Source organism: Scyliorhinus torazame, chromosome 14 (assembly GCF_047496885.1).
Source record: "Scyliorhinus torazame isolate Kashiwa2021f chromosome 14, sScyTor2.1, whole genome shotgun sequence".
Taxonomy (NCBI): domain Eukaryota; kingdom Metazoa; phylum Chordata; class Chondrichthyes; order Carcharhiniformes; family Scyliorhinidae; genus Scyliorhinus; species Scyliorhinus torazame.
Window position 1 is genome coordinate 17,536,101 of NC_092720.1, and position 18,626 is coordinate 17,554,726.

General features: G+C 43.1%; 1 protein-coding gene across 1 annotated transcript; it reads right to left on the minus strand.

Moving 5' to 3' along the window:
- Positions 1 to 7,708: 7,708 nt before the first annotated feature.
- LOC140389257 (extracellular calcium-sensing receptor-like) lies at positions 7,709 to 16,540 on the minus strand. The gene is made up of 6 exons (XM_072473437.1): positions 16,449 to 16,540; positions 15,869 to 16,157; positions 13,063 to 13,896; positions 12,645 to 12,872; positions 8,731 to 8,854; positions 7,709 to 8,633 (listed from the first exon to the last, which is right to left on the minus strand). Exons 1-6 carry the CDS (start codon positions 16,523 to 16,525, stop codon positions 7,720 to 7,722), a joined length of 2,466 nt encoding a protein of 821 aa, XP_072329538.1. The 5' UTR covers positions 16,526 to 16,540; the 3' UTR covers positions 7,709 to 7,719.
- Positions 16,541 to 18,626: the final 2,086 nt, after the last annotated feature.

The following is an 18,626-nucleotide window of genomic DNA, read 5'->3' on the forward strand; positions in this document are numbered from 1 at the left end:
TAAAAGTGTTTGCTTTATCAGACTTCGGTGTTACTTTAAAACTATGTAAAATGAATTTGCAGAATATGTGTCTTTTTAATCCTTAATTTAAAACTGGGGCTTAATATTTATGCTTAAACAGCTATATTTTACCTACATTAGGCGTATTAGAAATACCTGGCTTCTACAACCAACCCACTAAAGCCCTCACTTCCCCCCTATCCCCGTAACCCCTCCTAACCTTTTTTAGTCACTAAGGGCAATTTATCATGACCAATCCACCTAACCCTCACATCTTTGAAACCCGCGCAAACATCGTGCAGGCTCTGCACAGACAGTGACCCAGCAGGGAATCGAACCTGGGACCCTGGTGCTGTGAAGCCACAGTGCTAATCACTTGTGCTACCATGTGCTGCCCTGACTTGTTGCAACAACAAAAGAGGAGATTAAGTGTAACATTGATTGTACACCAACTCAGATCATGTGTTCAGAACTATTTATGTCAAAAAGTAGAAACAGACAAAATCCTTTGTTGTGATTTCTGTTATTTTTTTTAAAAATAAATTTATTTGGCAGTAAACGCCCAAGATACATTCTTCTAAAGTGTCATTTTTCCAGCTTACAAAGACATGAATTGTCTATGAAGACAATGTGTCGTACTCAAAGCAAAGGTTATCACATAGCCATTACCTGACATGCAGCAAGCACATCGTTGCTTGGATGTTAAGTGAAAACACTCCCAAAGTTACAGCTGCTCGGAGATCACTTCTAAGAAGAGGCCATGTAAAAAGCAAAACAACTTATAGAGTGAAAAAAGTTTAGCGAATCTCAAATGTTGTTCACTTGAGCTTCTGTGAGGTCAGAAGAGTTAGCGCGACGAAAAGTGCAATTAATTGAAACACAAAAGTGTGGAAATGACAGTTGTTCTTCAGACAGTTGTTAGTATAGTGGAATGCTTGTTGGTAGTAGTTGAATTTTAAAATGCTGACTTGCCATTGGGACATGTGTTGCCAGTGCTAGGTGATTCACTCTGCACTATATAATAAATTGACCCAAATGAAAGAAAGTGTTTATTACGTCTGCAAAATATATAATAATTATCATATTTGATCTGCCAGTCAATGATTTATGTAATGAGAGAGGCGGTGGCATATTGGTATTGTCACTGGATTAGTAATCCAGAGGCCGAGGACGATGTCCTGGCAACCCTCGCTGGTTGTGGAATTTGAATTCAATCCAGAAAGAAATCTGGAATTAAAAGTTGAATGATTACCATGAAACTATTGTCGATTGCCCTCAGAAAAAACAGTCTGGTTCAGTAATTCCCTTGTGGGGAGGAAACCTGCCATCCTTACCTGATTTGATCTACCGGGGACTCCAGATCCACAGCAATGTGATTGACTCTTAAATGTCGCCCAACAAGCCAGGCTTTTATCCAACCGCTCCCAAGCCTACAAAAAGGGATGAACCCAGACAGACCACCAAGCATCGACCTTTGCAGCGGAGGTGACAACAGCGAGTCCAGTAATGTCCACCATGCCAAGACCTCCTTATTAACATCTGGAGGGTTGTGCCAAAATTAGGAGAGCTATTTCACTGACCAGTCCAACAACTGCCTGACATAGTCATACTTGGGCGGCATGGTTGCACACTGGTCAGCACTGTTGCTTTACAGCGCCAGGGTCCCAGGTTCAATTCCTGGCTTGGGTCACTGTCTGTGTCGCGTCTGCACATTCTTCCCGTGTCTGCATGGGTTTCTTCCAGGTGCTCTGGTTTCCTCCCACAAGTCACGAAAGCCGTGCTATTAGGTGAATTGGACATTCTGAGTTTCCCCCTCGGTGTACCGGAACAGGCGCCGGAGTATGGCAGCAAGGGGATTTTCATAGTAACTTCATTGCGGTGTTAATGTAAGCCTACTTGTGACAATAATCATGATTGCTATTATTACTTACGCAAGTATGCCTTACATATAATGTCCCAGACCCACCATCACTATCCCTGGGTATGACCTGACCCACTAGCAGGATTGGTCCAAAAGAGTCATAGTCATAGAATTTACAGTGCAGAAGGAGGCCATTTGGCCCATCAAGTCTGCACCGGCTCTTGGAAAGAGCAGCCTACCCAAGGTCCACACCTTGACCCTATTCCCATAACCCAGTAACCCCACCCAACACTAAGGGCAATTTTGGACACTATGGGCAATTTAGCACACTATGGGCAATTTAGCACGGCCAATCCACCTAACCCGCACATCTTTGGACTGTGGGAGGAAACCGGAGCACCCGGAGGAAACCCACGCACACACGGGGAGGATGTGCAGACTCCGCACAGACAGTGACCCAAGCCGGAATCGAACCTGGGACCCTGGAGCGGTGAAGCATTTGTGCTAGCCACAATGCTACCGTGCCACCAGGCGGCAGCAGAGTGGTTTTAGTTGGGAATGAGCTACCCGGGAATCCTCAACACCAACTCTGGACCCCATAAAGTTTCACGTGTCTGGAAGCAGAGGTAGTTTGAAGTGATCTATATTTGTACAGCTGGATGTTGGAAATAAGATATAGATTTATGTGCGATTAATTTAGTGTTTCTGTATCCGGAAGTGTAAAACTCTACTTAGGTTCATGTTAGATTTAAGATGTTTGCATGCAATGGGGGTTTTGTCTTCAGTTCGAACTGTCTTTCTATTGTACTGAGAGAGTGTTTATGACAGGAAAAGTAAACATGAGCTTGGGGAAAGAATGAAATGTTGCTTAACAACCAGCGACCACTTTAGGACAGACAGATCTAGTGATTGTGTGTTAGCCGAATTAATAGCAGGTGGACCTAGGAAGCTAGAGAGAGAGAACTGTTCTCGCAGCTCTCCCAGAAGCAGAATCAGGACATGGGATCTGCAAAAAGGCAGAATTTCTAAAAAGCACATCGGAAACTACAGAACAACTAGTTAGGGAAACTAGAGAATGAAAAGAGATGTTTTAGGAATTTTCTAGTACAAAGCACAAACAGAAACTGCAACGATAAAGGTGTTGTCGTCATTGAATTCACAGACCGAGCTGAGAAGAATTTGGCTCATGAGAAGCCAAAGATATCTCAAGTGGTCATAAGATTTGTGATATTTTACTACAGCCTGCAAAGCTTTAGTTGAAGCACTTGTGAAGCAATTAGTGCCTGGATCCCTGAATACTGACAAGAGAGTTGTAAACCTGGAAGAGGAACCATGTTGGGAACAGCTGAGGGAAAGTATTGTCTGAAAGAAGATTTTAAGGCATGTCTTCTTGAGATTGGAGTTTGGAATCACTCGTATGGAAACCAAGATGCAATGAGATAATTTGCTGATTGTGTAAAAATCATCTGGGGCGTTTAAGGAGAAATTCACAGAAGTTCACTTCATTTTCATTTCAGAGTGGAGTGTGTCTGATCACAATACGCCTGTGAGCTAAAAGGGACTGTGTGTTTACTGATAATATTACGGCATGACATATATTTTGTAAGCTGTGTTTTCCTTAAAATCTGTTTGCATTTGTGAAGATAAATGGGAGTGAAGGAGTATTGTATTATAGTCAGACATTGTATGTTTAATAAATGCTTTTGTTGATAGCTTTCCGACTCTGTTCATCCACCTTTCCGACTCTGTTCATCCACCTTTTCCAAAGAAAAAGTAAAGTCTTTTCAGCCAGGGTCCCATTCTGGTACCTTGCCTCCCTGTAGCAACATCGATTAAGATCATAACACATAACATCAGAACAAACTAGGAAAGGAAACCTTCTACTGATTACCACATAACGCGCACTACTCCCATCCCTCTTAGCTGATGAATCAATACCCCTCCATGTTGAACCCCTCTTGTAGGGAGTACTCAAAGTGGCAAGTTTGCAGAATGTACTCTGGTTGCATGACTTCAATGTCCATCACCAATCACTCTGAAATGAAGTAAACTTCTGTGAATTTCTACTTAACCCCCCCCAGATGATCTTTACACCATCAGCAAATTATCTCACTGCATCCTGGTTTCCATAGGAGTGATTCCAAACTCCACTCTCAAGAAGACATGCCTTAAAATCTTCTTTCACACAATACTTTCCCTCAGCTGTTCCCAACATGGTTCCTCGTCCAGGTTTACAACTCTCCTGTCAGTATTCAGAGATCCAGTCCGTAGCACCACCACAGACTAAGCAGGACTACACCAAATGAACATTTCTGCAAGACTGCAGTGCGGCAGATGGTAAGGGAAACAAAAAGAGGGGAAAACACTCCTAACGACAACCTTGCCAATCTGTCTGCAGCAGAAGCATCTGCCCATATAGTATCTGTAGGCGTGACCACTGCACAGTCCTTGTGGAGGTGAAGACCGGTCTTCACATTGCGGATACCTTGCATCATGTTGCACTACCACCGTGCTAAATGGGATAGATTTAGAACAAGTCTAGCAACTTAAGAGTCAACATGCATGAGGTGCTGTGGGCCATTAGCAGCAGCAGAATTGTACTCAGCCACAATCTGCAACCTCATGGCACGCATATCCACCACTCTTATCATTACCTCCAAGCCAGGGGATCAACACTGGTTCAACGGAGAGTGCAGGAAGCATTCCACCAGCAGCAGCAGGCTGTCCTAAAAATGAGAGGGCAACCTGATGAAGCTACAACACAGCGCAACTTACCATGGCAAACAACGTAAGTAGCAAGTGATAGATAGAGCTAAACAAGCTTGCAACCAATGGATCAGATTTAAGCTCAGCAGACCTTTCACATCCAGCTGCAACCGGTGGTGGACAATTAGAAAATTCACTGGAGGAGGATACTACACAAATATCACCACCCTCTGTGGCGGGGAAGCCCATAACATCAGTTCAAAAGATAATGCGCAAGCGTTCACAACAATCTTCCCAGTGGGTAATCCAAGGCCTCCTCCCAAGGTCCCCAGCATCACAGATGCAAGTTTCAGCCAATTATATTCACTCCATCTGATATCAAGAAATGGCGGAAGACACTGGATACTGCAAAGGCTAAGGGCCCTGACAATATTTTGGAAATAGTAGCGCAGAGCTGTGGTCCAGAACCTGTAGCGCCTCTAGCCAAGCTGTTCCAAAACAGTTTGTTCGGAAAACAAAAGGTAGTTTAAGGGATTTATATTTATATTGGTAAACATTAGAAATAAGGCATAGTTTTAGTATGTTTAATCTAATGTTTCTGTGGCTGAAAGTCTAAAATGTAAGTTAGATTCAAGCTGTGTGGGGGTTGGTTAAGTTCCAATTGTGTGTTGGGCGGCATGGTGGAGCAGTGGTTAGCACTGCTGCCTATGGCACTGAGGACCCGGGTTCAATCCCAGCCCTGGGTCACTGTCTGTGTGGAGTTTGCACATTCTCCGCGTGTCTGCGTGGGTTTCACTGCCACAGCCCAAAAGATTTGCTGGTCAGTTGGATTGGCCACACTGAATTACCCCTTAATTAGAAAAACATAATTGGATACTCTAAAGTTAATTTTTTAATTAAAGCTCCAATTGTGCTTCCATGTGAGAGGGCAACGACGTGAAGAATAAATAAATAGCATAAGCATGTGTGTGTTGCTTAGCAACAGGGCCCTTGTAAGGTTAAACATAACCTTTAAGTTTTAGTTTTATCTGAATCTGGGGGTACTTGAAGACAGGGCACTGATGAGTGAACCTCTCTCAACTCTGTCAGGAGAATCTGGACTGGACAAGGGAGTTGCAAAGATGCAAACTTCCCAAGGAACAAAATACAATCCAGATAAACAGGGAATTGGGATAGAAAGAAAGTTTAATACACCTGAAGTTAAGACAATAGAGACCACTTTATTTCTCAGAAGAATCCAAGGAAGAGTACACAAAGCGTTACGGGTTAAAGAGACAATTGCAGTAACTAGATGTAAAGTAAACAGCAGACCTCAGAGGTAGCTGAAAAGTTTAATATCATATTAACACAGTGTGAGAATTTAGGGTTCAACCAATTGTGAACAGTTTGCACAGCAGTCAAGGCAAAAGAAACCTAGAGAGGTTCTTGTAAAATTCTGGACTGGAGTTCTTGATAAAAGTGGAGTAGAAGATATGTTTAAATGTGTCATTTAGAAAATCTGGTCTGGATTTGAGAATGCAAGCCGCTAAGGGAAAGCATGCAGATGATTTTAAAGCGTGTTTTGGGGAGTGGAGTTTGCAAACTCCCACGTGACAAACATCAGGGAAGATACTGAGAAGACATCCATAAACATACACTTGGAGTTCAAAGTGGAAAGTGTATTTTTCCACAATTATTTTGTGTGCTTAAAAGGGATTTTGTGTTTATGAAATCATTGTCAATGAAGGTGTACTTTGTAATCCATGTTAATACTAACATCTGTGTGTACTTGTTAAGATAATGGTGGAGTAAAGGCTTATATATTAGAATCCATTTCTTCATGCTTATTAAATGTTTTTCCTTGTTGCTAAAACTAATTCGAGGTCCTGTGAAGCAGTTCTTGCACGTTTTATATTTTTAAAAACGTTACGACCTTTTGAGCCAGGGATCCATTCTGAGATCTTTCCGACTCGATATAACATCAACTGGGATCGTAACAAGCTGCAACACTGGCATCCAATTTGGGAAATTGCCCAAGTGTGTCCGGTAAACAAAATACAGGACAAATTCAACCCAACCAATTACCGGCCCATCAATCTACGCTCGATCATCGGTAAAGGAAGGGGGCATCAGCAATGCAATAAAGTGGCACTTGATGAGCAATAATCTGTTCTCTAACGTTCAGTTTGGGTTCTGCTGGGGTAACTCAGCTCCTGACCCCATTACAGCCTTTGTTCAAACATGGACAAAAGAGCTGAACTCCAGAGGTGAGGTGCGAGTGACTGCCCTTCATATCAAGGTCGCATTTGACCGAGTATGGTATCCAGGGGCCCTAATAAAACTGGAGTCAATGGAAACCAGGGAAGAACTCTCTGCTAGTTGGAGTCGAGCACAAAGTAAGATGGTTGTGGTAGTTGGAAGTCAGTCATCTGAGCGTAAGGTCATTATTGCAGGAGTTTCTCAGGATAGTGTCCTTGACCCAAATATTTTCATCAATGACCTTCCTTCCAACATGAGGTTGGAAGTGATGATGTTCGCTGATGATTGAACAGGTTCAACGCCATTTAGGGGTGGGCAATGAATGCTGGCTTAGCCAGGGAAGCCCACATCTCTTCAATGAATAAAAACATTGGTAACTGTTATGCATTGATCATTATATTTTATTTACCCTTTTCCGTAATTATTTACGTTGTAAAGAAATATGAGTAAATGCTGTTAAATTTAATTGCATAATAGCCAATCATGTTTAGCTGTTTAGGAGCTGTTTAGCACAGGGCTAAATCGCTGGCTTTGAAAGCAGACCAAGGCAGGCCAGCAGCACGGTTCAATTCCCGTAACAGCCTCTCCGAACAGGCGCCAGAATGTGGCGACTAGGGGCTTTTCACAGTAACTTCATTTGAAGCCTACTTGTGACAATAAGTGATTTTCATTTCATTTCATTTCATGTCGTGTGTAAGCAATTACTATTACACTCCTCAGGTAAAGTTCAAGGTGTTTAATAAACAAATAATAATTGGTTAATAATATAAAATGTCAGTCATTAATCAACTTGGCATCTACTATGTTCTTCTCTATCAATACCTCTTAACATAATGATTACTTGACTTAAATTTCAACCATTTATAATCAGAATAATAGATTGAAAATCGCAAGAGCCCCAACAGTGAGCTTGGCTACAGTTTCTTTGAAGGTTCTTTACCCATCAAAAACTTTTTTGTATTATTTTCTGGTTTCAGCAAGACAACGTAACATTTTGGAACAAAAATACAAAGCAGTAATCCGAAATTAGATGTCAGTATAGCAAAGATTTCTGAAGCGGTCGTATATTTTCCAGGAGAGCTCACGTAGGCCGGGATGAAAGCTATCCAAACGGCACAAAACGTCAGCATGCTGAAAGTTATAAATTGTGCCTCATTGAAATTATCAGGCAGCTTTCTTGCTAAAAACGCAAGCACAAAGCAGAGGCAAGAAAGAGTCCCAATGTAAACAGAAACCAGATAAAAGGCAGTGACAGACCCCGTGTCGCATTCCAAGATGAGTATGTCTTTATAATATCGGGTGTTCTTCATGGGAAACGGGGGTGCAATAACCAACCACAGAGCACTTATTAAACCTTGAATGAATGTGAGGACAAAAACGCTCAAGCGCTGCTGTTTGGCGCCAAAACGTTTCAGCATGCTTTGATTTGGAATCCTCGTCTTGAAAACCATGAGCACAATAATTGTTTTAACCAAAATGCAGGAAATACATAGAACAAAGGAAATACCAAATGCGGTGCGACGTAACATACATGACCAAAGCGTCGGTTGCCCAATGAATGTGAGGGAACACAAAAAGCAAAGGGCTATTGCAAAAAGCAGAAGGAAGCTCAGTTCCGAGTTGTTTGCCTTCACGATCGGAGTGTCTTTATACTTCAAGAAAACGATTGCTATTGCCATAGCTATGCAGATTCCAGCCAACGCAAGTGTTGTTAATACAATTCCCAAGATCTCAGTATAAGACAGAAACTCAATTCCTTTTGGCACGCATTTATCTCTCGACACATTGGGCCAGTACTCCACCGGGCACTTGAAACAGTCAATCGAATCTAAGAGGAAGCAATTTAAATGCAAAGTTGAAGATTGAATAATTTGCCAATCTCTTTGCAGTAGATGCAATGAACTATCAATCATGTTGAAACACACCTGTGGTATTACTAATTTCCCCCTCAGAACATGACGTACAATCAAAGCAACAGATGGGCTGTCCTTTCCGAACAAACTTTCTTGTACCAAGTGGACAACTTTCAGAACAAACTGCAAGAGGAACCTGGCGATAAGGGAGGGGGGACAACATATTATGGCGTTAATTTTATATATATATATGGAAACATACTGAGATGTACATAGTAAAACTATAAACCATACATAGTTATGTTTGAGCCTGGACATTGTTCAACATAGATAGCCAACCGAGAAATAGGCAATAACACATTGGCTTCCAATTTTACATTGAAAGACATTTTTTAAAAAGAACATGAAGCATGGGCTGAAACTTAAATTGACTCATTGCCAGCACTGAAGGTCCGGTTGACTTCTGACTGGGATACGATTCTCAGCAGCAGCGGCGGCGGCGCGGGGCGCGGGGGGCGGGGGCGGGGGCTGGGGGGGGGGGGGGGGGGCAAACAATAGTCACAACAAAAACTACAATAACTCACACTTACATAAAGCCTTTAACAGGATAAAATATTCCAAGAAACTTATCAGCAGTTATTATCAAACAAAGGTTGACAGCGAGTAATAAACGCAGATAGAGCAATAACTGAGCTGACGCGAAAGAGTGATAACGTGTTGCACTCCTGCAAGCGTTCATCGGGACCATGCCCTACAACCACTGGACGTTGGCTGCTTCTTCAGTGACCTCCCCATAATAAGTTCAGAAGTGAGGATTTTCTCTGATAATTGCACAACAATCAGTTCTACTCACTACCCCTCAGATGATGATGTAGTCCATGCCCACATGCAGCAAGATTGGTCAATATTCAAGCTTGGGCTTTTCAGTGACAAATAACATTCACGCCACACAAGTGGCAGGCAACGTCCACTTCTAACCAGAGTTTTACACCTACACTTATCATTCAGTGTCGTTTCCACAGTCCAATCAGCATCATGAAGGTCGCCATTGAACAGAATTTAACTCTACCGGCTACATAATTACGTCAGCAGCTGAATGCGGTAACTCACCTCCTGAGTGCCAACGCCTTTCCAAGGTACAAGTCAACATTGTAATGAAATAGGCTTCACCTGACTGGATGAATGCAGCCCACCTGCCCTCTCCGGCCTATTTTTAAAATTCATTTATGGGCCATACCAGCATTTATTTCCCATCCCTAATTGCCCTTGAGAGGGTGGTGGTGAGCTGCCTTCTTGAAACTCTGCAGTCCCTGTGGTGTAGGTATACCCACAGTGCTGTTAGGGAGGGAGTTCCAAAATTCTGGCCCACTGACAGTGAAGGAATGGCGATATATTTTCAAGTGAGAATGGTGAGTGGCCTGGAAGGGTGGTTTCCCCTTATGTCTGCTAACCTTGTGCATCTAGATGGTAGTGGTCGCAGGTTTGAAATGTGCAGACTTCGGGGCCTTGGTGAATCCCTGCAGGGCATCTTTTAGATGGCACACACTGCTGCTACTGTTTGTTGGTGATGGAAGGATGAATGTTTGTGGAAGGGGTGCCAATCAAGCCAGCTACTTTGTCCTGGATGGTTTTATGTTTCTTAAGCATTGTTCGAACTGCTCATCTTGGCAATGGTAATGCTATCGAATGTCCAGGGATGATGGTTACATTCACTCTTGTTGGAGATAGTCATTGCCTGGTACTTGTGTGGCAGAATGTTACTTGCCACTTCTCAGTCAAATTACACAGAATCACAGAATAATACAGTACAGAAGAGGCCCTTTGGCTCATCGAGTCTGCACTGACATATGAAAAACACCTGACCTGTCTACCTAATCCCATTCCACAGCACTTGGCCCATAGTCTCGTATGCATTGCAGTAAACCTACTTGTGACAATAAAGATTATTATTATGTTATGACGTGCCAAGTGCTAATCCAGGTACTTCATAAATGATGTGAGGCAACCCTCCCAGGCAATGCATTCCAGTCCGCCGCCACCCTCTGGATACATAGATACATAGATAAATAGAAGATAAGAGCAGGAAGAGGCCTTTTGGTCCATCAAGTCTGCACCGCCATTCATCATAATCATGGCTGATCATCCAACTCAATAGCCTAATCCTGCTTTCTCCCCATAGCCTTTGATCCCATTCTCCCCAAGTGATATACAGCCACCTCCTGAATATATTCAATGTTTTTGCATCAACTACATTCTGTGGTAATGAATTCCACAGGCTCAACACTCTTTGGATGAAGAAATGTCTCCTCATCTTTGTTCAAAATAGTTTACCCTGAATCCTGAGACTGTGACCCCTGGTTCTGGACATACCGACCATTGGGAACATCTTCCCTGCATCTATCCTGTCTAGTCCTGTTAGAATTTTAAAGTCTCTATGAGATCCCCCCTCATTCTTCTTAACTCCAGCGAGAACAATCCTAACCTAGTCAATCTCTCCTCATATGACAGTCCTGCCATCCCTCGAATCAGGCTGGTAAACCTTTGTTGCACTCCCTCGAGAGCAAGAACATCCTTCTTCATAAAAGGAGACCAAAACTGCACACAATGCTATCAGGGAGGGATAAAAAGGTTTTTCCTCAAGTCCCCCTCAACCTCCTGCCCCTCAACTTGAACTTGTGTCCCCTCATAACTGCACCTCATAATCTTGTACAACTTGATCAAGTCACCCTCAGTCTTCTCTGCTCCAGCAAAAAGCCGATCCAATCTCTCTTCGTAACTTAAACGTTCCATCCCAGGCAACATCCTGCTGAATCGCCTCTGCATCCCCCTCCAGTTCAATCACATCCTTTCTATAATGTGGCGATCAGAATTGCACACAGCCTCACCAAGTTCTACACAACTCCAACATAACCTTCCTCTGTTGTAAGCAAAGCCTGAATATTGTGCAGGATGTTTTGCATTTGGACATGGACCGCTTCAGTATCTGAGGAGTCACAAATGGCCTTGAACATTGTGCAATCATCAGCCAACACCCAAATCCGACATTATGATGGAAGGATGGTCATTGATAAAGCAGTTGGAGATGGCTCAGTCCAGGACACTACCCTGAGGGCCTCCTGCATTAACAGCCTAGTAGGCTGAAACTGGGATGATTGACCTCCAATCACCCCAAAGGTGTTGAGTTGGACTTCTACAAACTAACCACAGGGGCACGCTGTTGAAGAAGGGTAGAGAAGTTAGCCCCGTGCCTTGGCCAATATTTATCCATGAATCAACATCTTTCCCGAGGGTGGATTCACTTCATTTGCTGTAAAACGCTTTGGGGCATCATATGGACGTGAAAGGTGATATTTAAATTAAAATATTTCTTTAATATGTAAGCTATTGAGAGGTAAAATGTCACTTTTCTCACTGACTAACGAATCGGTAATTGAGGCTAAACTGTCAAGATTGTCACCGGAGAGGAGAAGTTAAAAGAAATGTGTTTTCACATAAGAAGTTGATGACAACATGAACACTATACGTCAAATGATTATTCAACCCGAGGTATAGCAACATTTACACAACGAATACGCTCGGGCTAGGAGAGGTTGAAGAAAGAGAATCTGATGAAGCGAATCAGAGGAAGGGGGTTCTATGTCTGTTATGTTTGTCTAACATTCCAGCTGTAGCTCTGGAACTTTTCATAAACAAAAGGCAGAACAAATACAGCTAAATGCAATTAATTCCGGTCATGGAAATCAGTGAACGGATGTAACTGGCCATTTTGCCTCGTCATCGTCGACAAAACTGTTCACAACCAGGTGCTAGAAGCTACGGGTGGTTTGAAAAGATAATCGCCGCATGCATTTGTTAAAGAATTTAGAAGACGATAATACAGTACAGCACTAGGTTAGCCGTTGTTGGCGGGAATTGTAGAACGGAAATGATAAATGCGCCCAGCGTTGCTGTATAATGGAGGTTTCTTATTGTCTTCATAACCCTACCTCACTTTGGCCTCCGCGCCAGACTATAGATCTTCCATTTAACACAACTTCTTGTCCGGGAGGTGCGGATCCGTCGTAATAGCCAATGGCCTGGATTTGAGCAATTCCTTTGGAATTAAGTTGCCAGTTTACTAAATCGTATGTACCGACTGGGTCTCCATTCTCGTCAAAATAAACATTGTCACCGTTCTTTGTTCTGAAATTCACTGATTGCATATAATATAGTACCTTGTGTAGAATAGAAAGAATAATTGGACATTCAAATAAAAATACAAACATTAACGTGCAGATCCTAAAACATTGCTCTGATAGTTTAAGTGATATACTATGGTAATTGCATTTGAATTCCGATTTATTCAATTACTGCCCATGTTTTACGTTCATGCAAACATAGAATGGAATTGATGAACCTTCTTACCTGCCACGGCTGGAAATTGGGGTGCTGCACGCAAGTCTTATTTGCAAATGGCCCTTTACCATGTTCACATGCAAACATGTTGTGAAACGCGTGGGCTAAAGCATACACTGCTTTGTATACATTGTATGTAGACCCGTCTATCCCTAGATCAGAATATGCATTCTGTAGGTCTTCTAAACGCTCTTTTCCTGTACATCGCCGCATTTCCGCCCAATCGTTTGCTTGGCTTGTCACGCTTCCTGACTTCAAACTACATCGGAATGCCGTTTCCCAGAACTCTTTCACCATAACGTTATCAGGAACCGGGAAAGGGTTAACTTTAAGCAGAAAGTCTCTTAGTCCCGGTATTTCTGACCGACGAATTGCCGGCCCGATTGTTCCCACCAGAATTTTAACGTTGTCTTCTGGCGCCAGAATGTCTGACGTGACCCACGCTTCGCTACCGATCCACTGAATGTCAGTGACGTTCTGGCGTAAAAGTTCCTTCAACAGAATGCGCATTTCGCGCGTGGCAGAAAAGGCCACGATCACTTTTGTGCTGGATTTCTTAATGACCTCGACAATTTTTAGTATTTTCTCCCTGGAGTCAGTCCTGTAAAAGGACTCGGAGAAGGCGATACAGACTCCCAACTTCTCCACAGTTTCTATGAATGCCTGCATTCCAAAATTTCCGTAATCATTGTTGATTCTAATTGCTCCAATCCAAGTCCATCCGAATTTGCTAACAATTTGAGCTAAAAATTTGGACTGATGATAGTCACTTGGTATCGTTCTATAAAATGTTGGAAATTCTTCTTTGTTGCTGAGACAAGCACAGGTGGAAAAGTAACTCACCTGCAGCACAGGTAAAAGGAATTGCATTACAAGGATCATAGTGGTACTTCCAACACATTTTTCAATCATAGAACATAGAAGAAACAGTGCAGAAGGAGGCCCTTCGGCCCATCGAGTCTGCACCGACCCACTTAAGCCCTCACTTCCACCCTATCCCGTAACCCAAAAACCATTCCTAACCTTTTTTTTGGTCACTTAGGCAAATTTATCATGACCAATCCACCTAACCTGCAGTCTTCGGACTGTGGGAGGAAACCGGAGCAGCCGGAGGAAACCCACGCAGACACGGGGAGAACGTGCAGTGGCCCAGCGGGGAATCGAACCTGGGACCCTGGCGCTATGAAGCCACAGTGCTAACCACTGTGCTACCGTGCTGCCCATAAATCATAATAACATTCCTTATAGTATGCCCATCTTATAGATTCAGGTCTCTGCATGTATGTACATTTGGCTATTAGCCGGGGTGGTCAGGCGTCCTCATTATCAGGCCTATAGCGCTGTTGCTATGACGCTTAAAAAGTAACTTGCAATTGTGTCTCTCCCATATATACTGTGATTGTGAACCTGCCTCCACTTCACCTGATGAGGGAGAAGCGCTCCGAAAGCTTAAGAGTTCAAATAAACCTGTTGCCTTTAACCTGGTGTTGTGAGACGTCTTACTGTGCTTAAAAGGTAATCGGGGAGGCTTGGCAAATGATTGGATTCAGACCTTCCCCGTTCCCGTTGGAAGGGCCTTCCTGGTGAATAGAATGTGGAATGTATAGGACAAGGGGAAAGTCCACCTGCCACTACAATTAAAAAAACACGCACTCTGCATTATCACTCATGCCCTTCAATTACCATTCTTGTCAAATATTAGAAACCCTGGCCCGAAATAACATTTAACATCTTAATCATTGTCTGAAAGCTCTCCCTTTGTCGCTGCTCCTTTAAGGGAAGGGCTTTGCCGCGTTCATTCTCACAGCCAGTACAAAACGTTCTACCCCATGGCTTATTCTGCCGTATTGTGAGTTAGTTCAGTAAACTATTGTTATTGTTCCCTCTTGCAACTAGCTTCATTTCCACAGTCAGCTCTTCTAAAATCATAGAATAGAATATCTACAGTGCAGAAGGAGGCCATTCGGCTCACACCCCTACCTTCTCCCTGGAATCCCACCTAACCTTTTGGGGAATTTTAGCATGGCCAGTCCACCTAACCTGTACATCTTTGGACTGTGGGAGGAACCCCACGCAGACACAGGGAAAATATGCAAGGCCAGAATTGAACCCGGGGCTCTGGCGCTGTGAGGCAATGGTGCTAACCACTGTGCCGCCGCTTCTAAGGGTAATCACATGTGAAATGTGTACAGTGCATAAAAGACAGCTTTATAAAACAGCACCAACTGAACGTCTGAGTTTCAATTAACAGGCATGATAGAATTCTGCCCAGGTGGAGTATCATTTTTAGATCAGATAATGCTCAGGTTAGCACTCTTATGTTGTGGATGTTTCTCGGAGCAATCCGTACTGCCGCCTCAAAATAGGTTACTCGGGATGACCACTGCAATCAGAGCCTTAATCTCGGTTGAATTCCAATTCCGGGTCCAGAAGCGATCTAATCACATTCAGTGTCCTTCAGATATCGCTGAACAAGAAATCCAAATTAAGCATAATATAATCAACGCTATAATTTAGACCAAGTCTATAATGTAATACTAAGTGCATTGAAAGATCATTGAGATGCTTCCATGAGGGAGAAAGGCATATAAGGCTCAGTTGATGCAGTTGGAAGGAGTAAGGTGGAGACGGCTCACACGGTCAATAACACCGCCATAGAAGAGTGGGATAAAACAACCTATGTATGTGCTGTAACTTCTATATAATTTTACGTAGGAGTTGTACATACATTTTACTTCAGGATTTACCTGAAACATAACCACACCTTGCACATAAGAAAGGTTTAAATTCAATATTTAATAACGCGCATCCTTACCAATGGGATTCTGAAAGGACCAATTAATCTTGTTACTGCTATCGACTCTGAAGATGAACCGCCACCAATTAGAGCTGAGACCATTGAACTTCCTCCACATTTTTCACCAACAGATTGGTTGTTACCATTGATAAGAGCCAAGGCTGCTTTCGTTGCAATGGTAGACGAAGAACAATCATCATAAATTCTGTAGCCGAGCGAAACATTGGGAAGCAGGCCAGGATTCCGATTGATTTCTTCGATGGTGAAAATCATAGTTTGCACAAGGCGAAAAGCTCTGAAATCAAAACTGGGATAAGCAAGTGAATTCAGATGGTGAAATATATAACATTCCTCACCTAACTTAGTTCCAGTACGTCGTTAAGATGTACCTAAGAAAGCGCCAATATGTATCCAGAAGATAGATAATCACATGGTGCAGACAATGGGAGCAAAATAAACATTAGTGTCGATTGGTTATAACCCTAAGCTAGATCTAATGATGCCTCCCATTACGTGTGCTATATTTCGCAAACAAATACAATTTTGAACTGGACAATAGATGCTTGAAGTGACATTGTTTGATGCTACTTGAACTCACCTTTTGCACTGCGTTTCCTGTGGTAAATTTGTGAAGGAATGAGCTCTTTCGAGCCTGTCGGAGTGCACATTAAACATTCCGCCTAAGACCACATCGCCCCTCAAAGTGATGTCGCTCAGGCCGAATTTTCCCTGAAGCTTACATATTTCTTCGCAAGTGACGAAAGCTGGAAAAGCAAACACGAAGCCCCAAAAGAAAACCTCCACGGTGACAGGCATGTTGAAATACGATGGAATATTCTGCCGCCTGGGCATGATATGTATCATTGACAAGAGAGCTCGCTGGGTAATTTCGGGTTCAGTGCATTGACGAGCGACCAGCGTCTGATTTAATCTCCCAAAAGGAAGTAAACAAATATCTGCCTGCGGAAACGAAATCGTCTCCTCAGCCCACACCATTATTGCTGTAATTCTCTCCTGGCAGAGAACCATTCTTGGTCCCAAATGCCTGTTTACCAGTGTGTATTAAAAAATATATATAATCATTGAAGACACTTCGCGCGCTGGTGCCTTTTTAACTTTTTGAGTACAATCCTAAACCGATACAATTCACGATGACATTTCTCACTCATTTTGAACCCTGGTGTGCGGGAGTGACAGAACATGCTTCTATCAGACGCTTTTCCTATTATAGAACAGCGAGTGGAGCTCGCGAAGACTGGATGATGCTTTTTATTTCAATGATTTCAGCAGGTTTTCCGTTCACAGAATATCTAACAGCCTTAAAATTATCGTCAGATAAAAGCAGAATTTCAGTCAAAGCCGGTCAACATTCAGTCAAATGGTCATCGAAAGATATTTGTACACCAACAACAAAAAGCTGCATTTATATCGCGGGCTTAGAGTGACAAAACGGCCCAGGTCGCTTCACGGGAACGTTTTAAAGGAACATTTGGCATCGAACCACATAAGGCGATATTAAGGCAGATGGAAAACCGCGTTAGCAGTTTTTATGGTGCATCTCAGAGGAGCAAAGATAGGTAGAGAGGCAGAAGCTGAGGGAGGAACTTCCAAGAGTTTATTGTGGAGACCATTGTAGAAACCAAGACCAATGATAGAGCTTTTAAAATTGGTGGTGCTCAAGAGGCCCGAATCATATGAACTCTATGACGGCTGATATCTAGGAGAGTTGCAAAATCGAGGTATTGTTTGACCGCGAGCCAGTGTGCGAGCCCGGGATTGGGGCAAGAACGCGCGATTTGGCGGGAACAGGGATATGGACCTGTTTAACAGCGTCTTTAATGAACTGAAGTTTAAAGAGCGAGTGGACTGTGGGAGATTGGCCAGAAGTGCATTGGAACAGTCAAGCCTAGGGCTTTGGGAGCAGGTAAACTGAGGCAGGGCACGTCCAGCCGATGTTATGGAGATGGAAATGGGTAACCTTACTAATGGCGCAGATATGCGGTTAGAAGCTCATCTTGGAGTCCAATAAATCATCAAAGTTGCAAACAGTAAGATAAGACTGGGATAATCGCTGGGGAGGGGAATGGAGTCAATAACATGGAAGCAGAGACTGTCACGACAAACAGAGACAATGCTATAGTCTTCCCAAAATGTAACTCTAATACATTTCTGTCAAACCAGGATTGGACGTTGGTCAAGCAGTCTGAGAATTGTAAGTGCTAAGAAGTGTTAAGAGAGATGTTGTTGATGTGGAGCTGGGTGCTGGGTGCGGCCGGTATACACGGGCAAATAACATGGTTTTTCTGTTTATGACACTGAGGGGTTATATGTAGATAATAAATGGGAGATAAGATTCGATACTTTGGAGACACGAGAGGTAACGGGGCAGGAGCAGGAAGAGAACCTGTGCAAGTGATACTCTGATTTCATTATGGAGGCAAGAAAGGAATCAGGTGATAGTGCAATTCCACGCAGCTGGCCAGCTGTGGAGAAGCATTGCAGGTGCATGGTGTCGCCCATCATATGAAAGGCTGCACACAAGCCGAGAAGGCGGAGGTGTTTAACATTGTCAGAGTCGCATAGTATGTTATTTGTGACTTTGGTAAGTACGGCGTCAACAGTCAACAAATTAATACCTAATCGGTGCAAACTACTAATTACCAGATTTGAGAGTCAATGTTAGTTGGTATAATAATCTTTATTGCCACAAGTAGGCTTACATTAACACTGCAATGAAGTTACTGGGGAAAGCCCCTAGTCGCCACATTCCGGCGCC

Coding starts and splice junctions, on each gene's coding strand:
- LOC140389257 (XM_072473437.1), bottom strand. CDS start 16,525: ATGTTTAATGTGCACTCCGACAGGCTCGAAAGAGCTCATTCCTTCACA. Junction 13,897..15,868: donor GTCCTTTCAGAATCCCATTG/GTAAGGATGCGC, acceptor CCTGTGCTGCAG/GTGAGTTACTTTTCCACCTG. Junction 8,634..8,730: donor GGAAATTAGTAATACCACAG/GTGTGTTTCAAC, acceptor GCTTCCTCTTAG/ATTCGATTGACTGTTTCAAG.